The 12,690-nt window shown below is 38.3% G+C and overlaps 1 protein-coding gene across 1 annotated transcript in view; it reads left to right on the top strand.

Annotated features, from left to right (window-relative positions):
- Positions 1-12,690, top strand: part of Cpb2 (carboxypeptidase B2 (plasma)) — a 34,907-nt gene that overhangs the window by 20,100 nt on the left and 2,117 nt on the right. The window contains exons 4-8 of the mRNA XM_013011222.1: positions 650-830; positions 902-1,012; positions 2,312-2,405; positions 4,168-4,370; positions 7,157-7,244. Coding sequence (XP_012866676.1) covers positions 650-830; positions 902-1,012; positions 2,312-2,405; positions 4,168-4,370; positions 7,157-7,244 — 677 coding nt within the window. The remainder of the gene's footprint in view (positions 1-649; positions 831-901; positions 1,013-2,311; positions 2,406-4,167; positions 4,371-7,156; positions 7,245-12,690) is intronic.

The following is a 12,690-nucleotide window of genomic DNA, read 5'->3' as shown; positions in this document are numbered from 1 at the left end:
GGAAGGAAGGAAGGAAGGAAGGAAGGAAGGAAGGAAGGAAGGAAGGAAGGAAAGAAAGGAGGGAGGGAGGGAGGGAAAGAAGGAGATAGTTTTTCTATTTTTGTAAAATAGAATGATTGAATTTTGGTGGGGTTGCAAAAAACATTCAAATCTTAGGTAGCATAGGCTATTTGACAATATTATTTCCACCAATCCATGAAAATAGAATGTCTTTTCATTTGAAAAAAAAAGAAATGAATCTATTAATCAAAAGGTAGTCATGTAGCCAGGTGCTGGTGGCTCATGCCTATAATCCTAGCTACTCAGGAGGCTGAGATCTGAGGATCAAAGTTCAAAGCCAGCCTGGGCAGGAAAGTCTGTGAGAGTCTTATCTCTAATTAACCACCAGAAAACTGAAAGTGGTGCTGTGGCTCAAGTGGTAGAGCACTTGCCTTGAGCTGAAGAGCTGAGGGTCATCACCCAAGACCAGAGTTCAAGCCCCAGGACCAAAAAAAAAAAATAGTGATATTGCCACAAATAGAAATATTATGTAATTAAGTATGGGGCTTAAGTAGATATAAATTTTGATAGAAACAAATTACTGTAAAAGGAGCTAAAAATAGACTTGTTTCCTTTAAGCTTTAATAAATAATTCATTTTGTTTTTAAAGGACAATTCAGAAATGTATGGCTTTATTTTCTGCCTTCATTAAGACTGTACCACATGAAAGGCACTTATACTGCTTAGCAGCCGAATGCCCTAATTTCAGTCCTTTTAAGAAAGCAATGGTCTTCCTGAAATTTTTATCTGCAAATTGGGAGATGCCAAATGACTTAAAAAGGGAACAAGATGTTTTTTAAAAAAGAATATTTTAGAAGGGCTTAAACGAGATATTATTAAACATACTTGGCTTAACTCCTAGGTAACTCAATTCTATGAAAAAGAAAGTCTGTACACCAATATCCTGAGTCATGTGGACTTCTATGTAATGCCAGTAATTAATGTGGATGGTTATGATTACACATGGAAAAAGGTAGGTGAAGACCAGAAAAAAAAACATGCCCTTATTGAAGATATAAGATGTATAGCATCAATATCCATAATCCTGGATCTTGGTAAAATGGTCTTCTGAAAAAAAACTATCTATTATGACACATTTCAGACATATATAAAAGTAGATATTAAATAGTAACATCCTGTGTACATATCACACAGTCTCAATGATTATCAAATTATATTAGTGAGCTTTCCATTACTGTGACAAAATACCTGAGGTGAAAACTTACAAAGAAGAAAGGTTTGTGGTAAGAACACATAGTGTCGCAAAGATGCTCATCTCAGCTGGGCACTGGTGGCTCATGCCTATAATCCTAGTTACTCAGGAGGCTGAGATTTGAGGATTGAGGATCATAGTTCAAAGCCATCCCAGGCAGGAAAGTCTGTGAGACTCTTATCTCCAATTAACCACCAGAAAACCAGAAGTGGTTAAAGTGGTAGAGTGGTAGAGTGCTAGCCTTGAACTGAAGAGCTGAGGGACAGAGTCCAGGCCCAGAGTTCAAGCCCCAGGGGGAATAAAAAGATACTTATCTCGTGGCTGGGAAGCTACCTGTGAGAAAGTAGGAGGGGGCGGGGTCCCAATATAACCCTCCACGGAATGCATAAAATGACATCGATTCCTTTAGCTAGACCTCAGCAACCACAACCAGTAGTACCTGTGATTAGTGGCCAAGCCAGTGGCACATGGGTTTCTTGGGGATATGTAAGAGCTAAACCAGAGCGCAAGTCATGACCACTCTTATGTCATTTGTGCCCCCAAACCACTTCTACCATTCCCATAGTATTTCGAAGTGTCTACCATACCCAGACATCATAGCACCAATTCATTAATATAAATATTTCAGGATACATCTCAAAAAATGGATTAGAAAAAAAAACACCAAAAAATTCATGCCTTATAGTTCTGCGTTCCCACACAAAGCTGTTTGACTTTTCTTGAAGGAGCTCCAAATGAGCCTGTGAGTAAAATTAATTTTTTAAAAAGACCAATGAAGATGGTCAATAAATAGTCTACTGGAACCAGCGGCAGTTTTTTATTTGTATAGATTCAAATCTATCAAATATTACCAGTTTGGTTGGCTCAAAAGTAGTCTGAGAAACACAAGTAGAACCTTGGCTATAGGAAAGGAATGTTGCAGACAGTACCAGGATGACAGGGTAGAGGAGGGCTAGAGGATGGAGACCCAACCCGGCCTCTTGGATGTTAAAAGTTAGATCCTTCTTTGAGCTGCAGACATGGCCACCTGGCTCATCTGTTCCTGTCTTGCTCATTTAGAATCGAATGTGGAGAAAGAACCGGTCTTTCCACAAGAACAATCCCTGCGTTGGAACAGATTTGAATAGGAATTTTGCTTCCAAACATTGGTGTGGTAGGTTGTTTGCTTTATTTCCAATAATGCCTTTTTGTTCAGAAGCTGAGCAAAGGCTATGAATTCTAACTACACGGAGACTCTATCTGAATTTGGGCATAAAACAAATACTTGGAGTAAACGCAATGTCACAAAAGTTAGCTAGAGTGGTTAAAGCATTAATCTCTCCTCCTTACTCTTTCCTCATCTTTAAAATGGGGAAGTTGGATCTGTTTTCCAAGGTCCCTTCTAGTTTCAAAAGTCAGAAATTCTATAAGGACATGCCTAATAACAGCACACTGTCTTAACAAATACATAAAACATTCACCATGAGGATATCAAAGACCCAGGATAGAAAACCTTCTGTTTTAATTTATACATGTACTTACTCCTGTAGTGTTAAACCATTTTTTGCTTCACCATTCACCTTCTTAACAAGTTCCTTTCTATCATGAGCAATATAAATAAAAGAGTAAAATAATGAAACTGTCAAAAATAATAAAAAAGTAAGCACAGTGACAATCTATCATTTTGGTTTGAAGGAGTTAAAGTAGTCAGTGAATACTGATTTGAGAATAGTTTGCCTCCAGGGAGAGAGGTGTTAGTTCATGCTTTTTCTCCCCATCCCAACATTATATCTCCCAATACAACAGAACTAAATTGAATAATTAAATCCTCTTTCTCTCTGAACACACACACACACACACACACACACACACACACACATCAATTTTTTTAATGCAAGCACACATGGCTTGGGTCAGATGGGAGTTGTAGGCTCTACACTAATGAATTAGGGACAGAGGGAAACATTTCAGAAGTCAAGCTACCATCTGAAGTGACGCATATTATAGTCTCTCAAGTGAATGAGTAAACGTTACTTTGGCAAGAACTTTAACATCCTGTTTTATTTACTAACTCACGCTAGTATGCTCAAAGTAGGCAGTCAGTATTGCTCATCATTATAATCCATTAGGAAGATTCTCTCTTGGGGACTCAAGTCTGCCTCCATTGCTACTTTGAAGATCTTCTTTTATGAACTACACTCATTAGCATTTTAAACTGCATGTATATCCAAATTTACAGTGATTAAAAGAAATATGATTCATTTTTTCCCTCGTATAACCAGAAGTTTAGAAGCAGAGCTGACACCTCTGGGACTCTCTTGATTGCTTTTTCAAGGTTGCAAGTGGGGCTGCCTCCAGGCAGCAAGGGAGACAGGACTGATGATTGTAAAAGATCTGCTATGTAGGTATATACATATTTAACAAACACTCAAAAGAAACAAACACTTGCTGGACCTCAAAAACATGTTCTTTACCAAGTCTGCCCCAAGCCATTCATCTAAATGGGTGAGCTATCATTTTGAAACATTAATCAATGCTGCACTATAGACAGAGAATACATTGTCAGAGAAGATACAAATTTCAGTTCAGTGCATGATCTCTTATAACCCCGTGTGTGTGTGTGTGTGTGTGTGTGTGTGTGTGTGTGTGTGTGTGTGCGCACGCGCGCGCCAATCCTAGGGCTTGAACTCAGGGTCTGGATGCTGAGCTTTTTTGAACTTCTTTGAACTTTTTTTTTGCTTGAGGCTAGTCCTCTTTTACTTGAGCCACAGCTCCACTTCCTGTTTGTTTGTTTGACAGTTAATTGAAGAGTTTCATAGACTTTCCTGTCCAGGCTAGCTTCAAAACTCAATCTTCTGATCTCAGCCCCCTGAGTAGCTAGGATTAAGGCATGAGTCACTGATGCCTGGCCTAACTTTATGTTCTTTCTATCACAGAGAAAGGTGCATCAAGTTTCTCATGCTCTGAAACCTACTGTGGACTTTATCCTGAATCTGAGCCGGAAGTAAAGGCAGTGGCTGATTTCTTGAGAAGAAACATCAACCACATTAAAGCTTATATCAGCATGCATTCATACTCGCAGCAGATATTGTTTCCCTATTCCTACAGCAGCAGCAAAAGCAAAGACCATGAGGAACTGGTCAGTCTTACTTATTTTTTTTCTTTACAATTTCAGCCACTAACAATACTTAAGCAAATATTAAAAAAAAAAACTGTGTGTGGGCGCATGCATGTATATGTTTGGGGGAATCCTGTTTAGAAGACAAAAGGGAAAATGTTTTACATCACCATCTAACTATAAAAATGGGCCTCATCCTGAGAATATCAACTTCATCCCAAGCAGATGGTTTCCCTAAGAAAATGTCAGACAAACTCCTTGAATGGCCACCGGGAACTATTCCACTTGACCTAATCTTCCTATCAAGCCATAAGAACAAGGAGTCAATAGTTTCATAGGACTGCATACTATGAAACCATACTATGGATTAAGTCCCAGATACACTAATCATTTGGTATCAGCAGTGAGAACTGTTTATGTACCAAGGGTCTGGTGCTATTAAAGAAACTCGCCTATCTGAACTGAGACAAGCCTTTGTGTGTGGAGGAGGGAGGGAAATGGATACATAATGGACAATACAGGTAAATCTGAGAGGACCTACATGATCTATTCTTTGGTCCCAGATGCTTTGTGTTTGGGTTAATTGTAAGGGATGAAATCATGTTTGATGGATGGTAGATATGTTTAGTCAAGTTTCCATCCTAGATCTTTCCTTGGTATATAGTAGCAGATTCTTATTGTTCACCCTAATCCCCAGCTCTCTTAACAGAATAAAACGTAACCACATTAAGGGTGACAATAAAACAATATTACTGATGACAAATGTAAGATTATTTTGCATTTTTGAAAACAAACCATTTAGAATATAAATATACTTGATACTTAAGAATCTTTTTCCTTCTCAAAGGAAATAATGGCATTATCTTTGAAGAAATGAAAGTGTGTTTATCATAATTTGGAAGTAGGATTAGTCTGATTTTGTCTTAATTTCGGATTGCTATCAGTGCAAGTGAGAGTTGTTATGTGTAAAATACTATTCAGCAGCCATTCAAAGAAGCATTAGCTAATAGCCTACCCTTTAGAATAATTCCATATAATTAGAATCTGAGCCATAAGCAAATGTCACAGATGGCTGAACTTTCAGGTGGCTATGGTCGATACTAAAGAAGTATACTGCACAAGTGGCAGAATCCACTCCATTGTTCACTGGAGGGCCTTTAACTCAGTCAGAGGGAAATGCTGAGATGAATGGCTCTTGCCATTGAGGATTTTATAGCCCATTAAAGTGAGTCATACTATAAAGAAGCAAGAATAATAAGGTGCTATTGACATCAAAGAGCAGACACAATTGCAGACAGGCACTGAAGAGGACTTCTATAGGCAAGGGAGGACCTTCTATGCAGAGGAGATGGCCTTTCCCATAGGAAGGATGCTCAAGGACTAAGAATGTGCACAGTGGTAGGTAACACCACAGGATGTAGAGAAGGTCAGCTTAGGAAGGGGTTCTGAGTGTCAAATAAATTTGTATTTTATTATGTTGACAACAGAATCCCTCAAAAGTGTACTTTAAGAAGTTTTGAACTGAGCGTTGGTGGCTCATGCCTGCAATTTTAGCTACTCAGGAGGCTGAGATCTAAAGGATCATGTTTCAGAGCCAAGCCAGGTAGGAAAGGTGGTGAGACTTTAATCTCCAATTAGCTACCACATAACCAGAAATGGAACTGTGGCTCAAAGTGGTAGAGTGCTAGCCTTGAGCAGAAAAGCAGGCCCTGAGTTCAAGCCCCATGAACAATGAAAACCAAGGAAAAAATTGAACTGGTCTTCAAGGTCTGGGCACTGTCCTCAAGAGTTTTTGCTCAAGGCTAGCACTTTACCACTTGAGCCACAGCTCCACTTTCAGCCTTTTTGGTAGTTAATTGGAGAAGAGTCTAATGGACTTTCCTGACTGGGTTGGCTTCAAACACTGATTTCTCAGATTTCAGCCTCCTGAGTAGCCAGGATTACAGGCATGAGCCACTGGCATACAGCTCAAAATGTACTTTTTGAACAACAAAAAAGGGATTTTTTTATTTGGATATTCCTCTGGTTTTTTTGGAAGGCTGATAGTGAATATCATAAGTCAGAAAAGTTCTTATATGGAAATTTCAGAAATTTCTAAGTCAGAACCAAATGCAGATTAACAGGGAACTTAGTTACTATGTTGCTTCACACTGGGGATATCAGTCTAGGGGAACTAGTAGACAATTCACAAATGAAGAAAATAGACTGGGAGGTTCAGGGTGTGGCTCATAATATTCATGCCTAATATTCATAAGCTCCTATATTCAATCCCTAGAATCACTAAATATAGGTAGGTAGGTAGGTAGGTAGGTAGAGAGATAGAAAATAGGATAAGGAGTCACAAATAAATGGGTGATGCTGAATTTAAAGTTTCAGTCTAATTTGACCCAGGAATGCAACAATTCAAACCTTTTTTTTTTTTTTTTGGGTCCGGTCATGGCGCCTGAACTCTGGGCCTGGGCGCTGTCCTTCAGCTCTTCAGCTCAAGGCTAGCGCTCTACCAAATTCAAACCTTTTAAATATAGTTATATATTCATGTAGTAAATGAATTCCTGAAGAGCTATGTGGAAATTTAAGCAAATTAGCTAAAATGTTCAAGCATGTGAAGAATTCATCACCACCCAATTGTGATTGCCATAAAGTGGAAAAATATTTTAAAGTTAATATATTCTTAATTTATTTGTTGGATGAATACAGATTTTTCATTTATATGTATTAATGCAATTAATATGATTGTGTTTTTTAAAATTTCTACTTCTGTTTTAATACTGTACACTAACCAAAATTTCACATGCTATTGCTTCCAGTCTCTAGTGGCCAGTGAAGCAGTTCGTGCTATTGAGACTATTAATAAAAATATCAAGTATACACACGGCAGGGGTGCAGAGACTTTATGTGAGTATTTTTTTCCCTCCTTCTCCTCTCTTCCTTCTTTCTTCTTAATCTTCTCTTGTTCTTCCTTCGTTTTCTTCTTCTTTTCCTCCTCCTCCTTTTTCCATCTTTCCTTTCTCTTCCTCTTCTTTTGCTGAGAATTGAAGCCAGAGCCCTGGGCATCTAGGAAAGTTGACTAATCCTGAGCTACAGCCCAAGTCCAGAATTTCTTCTTGAGATTTTGAAAAACTGTGATGTACTAAAGAAATCTCTATTCAAATTTTCTGTGTAGCTATAACATTTCCTCTTTTTTTCTTTTCTTGTGCCTGGGGCTTGAACATATGGCCTAGGTGCTGTCCTTTAGCTTTTTTACTCAAGGTTAACATTCTACCCTTAAGTCATAGATCCATTTCTGGCTTTTTGGTGGCTGATCAGATAAGTTTCCAGGACTTTCCTGTCTGAGCTGGCTTTGAATGGCAATCCTCAGATCTCAGCCTCCTGAATAGCTAGGATTATAGGCATGAGCCACTAGATCCCAATTATTCTTAAACAAAGTCATAGGTAAAATAATTGCATTATAAAAATCAGAAACACAAAGCATAATAGCTGTGACAGTTCTGAAAAAAAGCTGTACTAATGAAGCTGTACACTAAAGAAAACTAAAAAACTGAAAAACTTAGCTCCTCACTATAGAGAATAGAATTGAAACCATGCTTGCAAAGGAGAAAGGTCATATAGGGTTAAAAGAGTATTTAAGATGTTGAGGGTCATCATGTAAAGGTGCATGCTGTACATTACACCAATATAGGTCTTGCCATTTATCTTTGATGCTTTTGTGTAATATCCTATTGTCTACAGTATAGCTTAAAACACATTGCAGTTGGATGTCTTTTGTGTATATCACACTGATTAGAGCTTGTATATGGCAATTTTTAAAATTAATTTCTGCTGGAAGATGTTTATTGAAAGACTCCATAATGGGATAACAGATAATGATTTAGCTTTTTTTCAGTCATGAGGCTTGAACTCTGGACCTGGGCGCTGTCCCTCAGATATTCAGCTCAAGGCTAGCACTCTACCACTTGAGCCACAGCAACACTTCCGGCTTTTTTCTTTTTGCTTATGTGGTGCTGAGGAATTGAACCCAGGGCCTCATGCATGGGAGGCAAGCACTCTTATTACTGAGCCACCTTCCTAGCCCAGCCTTTTTATTTTTTTGGCAGTACTTGGTTTTGAGCTCAGGGAATTACACTTTTTTTTTTAAAACCACTTAAGCAATGACCCCCATACCTTTTTGCTATCATTATTTTTCCTATAGTATTTCACAGTTATGCCTAGACTGACCTTTATCGTGATCCTCCTGTTTGTAATTCCAATATAGCTGAGATATGAAATATGTACCACCACTTGCTAACTTTTTGCATTGGTTGGCCTTGGAACTATGATCCTCCTCATCCCTGCCTTTTGAATAGCAGGGATTACAAGTTTGAGCCTTCATGTCTAGCACATGATTTTTTTCTTATGAAGCTGAAGAGCAGATGGGATAAGTGGAACCGAAAATAAACATGCAGCCAGCTGCCAGCAAATCATAAGCCAAATTCAACCTACTGCTAAGAATGGCTTGCACCGAGAATGGTTTCCCATAACTTCAGTGGTAGAAAAAAAAAAGCAAGAGTTAAAATTTTGACACATGAAAACTGATAAGAAATTTGTATTTATTTACATAAATTACATTTTATTGGAATACAGCCATGCTCTTTCACTTAAATATTTTGTATAATAGTTTTCCTGATAGCAGAGTCAAGTCATGTTATCAGAGACTAGTTTTCCTGATAGCAGAGTCAAGTCATGTTATCAGAGACCATATGGTTCACAAAACCTAAAATATATACTACCCTGTCCATTCCAGACAGTTTGCCAACTTCTGATGGAAACAAATATAGTATGATTTCATCAAGTGCTTTAAAGAAAATGAAATAGACTGATAGGTTTGAGAATAATTACATTTAAGAGAAAGTATTTAACTAAAGTGGTTTGGGAAAAGTCTATTTGTGTGGTCACATGTTTTAAAATTTTTATTTTATTGTAAAGATGCTGTACAGAGGGGTTACAGTTACAATAGTAATGAGTATATTTCTTGTCAAGTGTTGTTACTCCCTCCTTTGTTTTTCTCTTACTATCCCTTCCCTCCTCTTCTTTCCCCATTTTCCCCCCTCCCCCCTTCGACCCCCCACCCGGCCAGTTGTAAAGTTCATTTCCAACATAGTGTCTTGTGAGTATCATTGTTGCAATGGGTCATCCTGTGTCCTTGTTTCAGCATTTTGTTATTCTCCTTCCCCTTCACAAATTAGATAAATGTGTATATACAAGATGCAGGGGGCTGGAAATGTAGCTCAGTGGTATTGCGCTTGCCTAGCATGCATGAAGCCCTGGGTTCCATTCCTCAGTACCATATAAACAGAAAAGCCTCAAGGTGTGCCTGTGGCTCAAGTGGTAAAGTGGTAGCCTTGAGCAAAAGAAGCTCAGGGAACTCAAGCCCTGAGTTCAAGCCCCAAGATTGGCAAAAAAAAAATAAAAATAAAAATGGGGCTGGGAAGGTGGCTCAGTGGTAGAGCATTTGCCTTGCATGCCTGAGGCCCTGGGTTCGATTCCTCAGCACCACATAAGCAAAAAGAAAAAAGCCAGAAGCGGCGCTGTGGCTCAAGTGGTAGAGCGCTAGCCTTGAGCTGAAGAGCTGAGGGACAGTGCCCAGGCCCAGAGTTCAGGCTCCACGACTGGACCAAAAAGAAAAAAGAAAAAAGAAAAAAAAAGATGCAGGGCACAAAAATCAAATACAGTGACAATAAGGGATATATCATAGGGAGAAGAACATATAAAGGAAACAAAAAAATCACATAGGCAAGCCGGGCGCTGGTGGCTCACGCCTGTAATCCTAGCTATTCAGGAGGCTGAGATCTGAGGATCGTGGTTCAAAGCCAGCCCGGGCAGGAAAGACTGTGAGACTCCTATCTCCAATAAACCACCAGAAAACCGGAAGTGGCACTGTAGCTCAAGTGGTAGAGCGCTCGTCTTGAGCTGAAGAGCTGAGGGACAGAGCCCAGGCCCAGAGTTTAAGCCCCACGACCGACAAAAAAAAAAAAAAATCACATAGGACATTCAAAACAATAACAATAAAGAAAGACCTCTTGAATCCATATCTTGGGATTCATTTTGCTTAGCATCATCTATATGGTCATATGTACATAGCTTTTGAGCTTTTCTGCTCATCTGATAAAATTATCCTAGACATATACTAATTGTTGCAAATTACATAAACAATGGGATCTATATTTCTTTGGGTCTGGCTTACTTCACTTAATATAATTTTTTCCATCTTTACATTTCCTAACAAATGAGGCGGTGTCATTCTTTCTGATGGAAGCATAGAAATCTATATATATCTGTACATACACACACACACACACACACACACACACACACATTTAGAACTCAAAAAAATTAATTCTCCAAAAAAACAAACTGCCCGTAGGCCGTTGTTTCCTTGAGGATTTTTTTGGAGAATTTAATGTTTTTGAGTTCTAAGTATATTTTAGATATGAGGCCATTGTCTGTTGTATGGCTAGTGAAGATCTTCTCCCAATCCGTGGACTTTGTATTGATCTTGCTAGCTATGTCCTTTGCTATGCAGAAACTCTGCAGTTTAATGCAATCCCATTTGTCCAACCTTTCTTTGATTTGTTGTTTTTCTGGGTCTCTATTAAGAAAATTGCAACCTGAGGAGCCCTAGAGTTTCTCCTATTTCTTTCTCTAATATTTTCAGGGTGTCTGCTTCAAGCTCTTTGATCCATTTGGAGTTGATTCTGGTGCAGGGTGATATATAAGGATCTAGCTTTATTTTTCTACAGGTGTTTAACCAATTTTGCCAACATTGTTTATTGAAGAGGCTGTCTTCCTTCTATTTTTTTTTTTGCTCCCTTATCAAAGATTAGGTAGGGCTACAGGTCTGCGGGTTCATTTCTGAGATCTTCAGTTCTATTCCCTTGGTCCTCAGGTCTGTTCTTGTGCCATTACCTCTCCCCCCTTTTGTTATTACTATGGCCTTGTAGTAGAGTTTGAAGTTTAGTTTTAATATTCCTCCAGCACTGCTCTTTCTGCTAAGGATTGTTTTTACTATTCAGGGTAAGGTCACATTTTGGGGGGAACCACTTGGTTAGCAGCTGCCAAATAAAGGTATAATATATTAAGGGATGAGAAAAGGCTTTGAGACAGTATCTCCAAAATCCCAGAGTTTCCTGTAAGAAGTATGATCTACAAGGGTATACAAATAGTATTATATTGACCTCAATAAATTGTTTGAGCACCAATACCCTATTAGCAGGAAGTCCACTTCTGCCTTTCTCCATAACCATCCCATTGTCCACCGAATTAGCCACATTGTACCTCTTTTCCTTGGTGTCACTTCATTTTCTGCTGTCTCTGCTATCACAGGTCTCACCTTGTGACTGAAGAACCCCACAACTAACCTTTACAATTCAGAGCTTTCCCATGTCCCATCTCCCCTATTATTACCCCCCAAAGCATTAGCTACAGTACCTCTGGAAGGGATCCAATTATAGAGCATCCTCTTATTAAGATGCTTTCAGTCCATCTCTACCCATTCATCTAGGACATATCTATATGTATTTATGTGTAAGCACAGGAAAAGTCTAGAGGAATCAATACCAGATGTTGATCATGATTACCAGAGATATTTATTGAATGAGTGAATGGTTCAGTCTGCTATTAATGAGCATTTTTTAATATAAACATTGCCTCAGTAAACAATCTCACAATTAACTCAAGTATACATACATAAACCTGGTCATTCTTTACATGCTATATAATTATTTACTTAGGAAACCAAAAGTGTTAGTAACCATGAAATCATTAATTATGGGGGCTGACTATGAGCTAAATAAACACAACTCTAGAACTTTCTTCTTTATTAAAAATAATCAGGTAGAAAAAAAACAGAAAAAGGTCTCATGGCCTTCCATTACATACATGTATAAACACACACACACACACACACACACACACACACACACATATATATATATACACATGCACATACAAACATAATATCTACTGGATTCATTGTTAAGTGTATATGTTTGTCTGTGTGCATATACAGAATCAATAAAAAAAACCCAGAAGGCTTTATGTGTCTAGGTGGAAGAAAAATACAAAGAATTTCTTAAATGAATTTGTACATTGAATACAATTCCAGTGAACACTTAAATGATTCTGAAGTTCATTTAAAAGAATAAAGCTGGCAGGAGAGCTTGTAAGATACTGAAAATAAGTCTACTGAGAAATTTGTTTCCCATTGAGATATTCAGGCACAATGAAGCTATGGTAATTAGGACTGTGTGGAATTGAGCAAGGAAGGGACAATCAATACAAGAGAATAATGAGGTTGGACATGGTG

Source organism: Dipodomys ordii, unplaced genomic scaffold (assembly GCF_000151885.1).
Source record: "Dipodomys ordii isolate 6190 unplaced genomic scaffold, Dord_2.0 Scaffold1, whole genome shotgun sequence".
NCBI classification, from domain to species: Eukaryota; Metazoa; Chordata; class Mammalia; order Rodentia; family Heteromyidae; genus Dipodomys; species Dipodomys ordii.
This window is presented reverse-complemented; position numbering and strand designations above follow the sequence as displayed.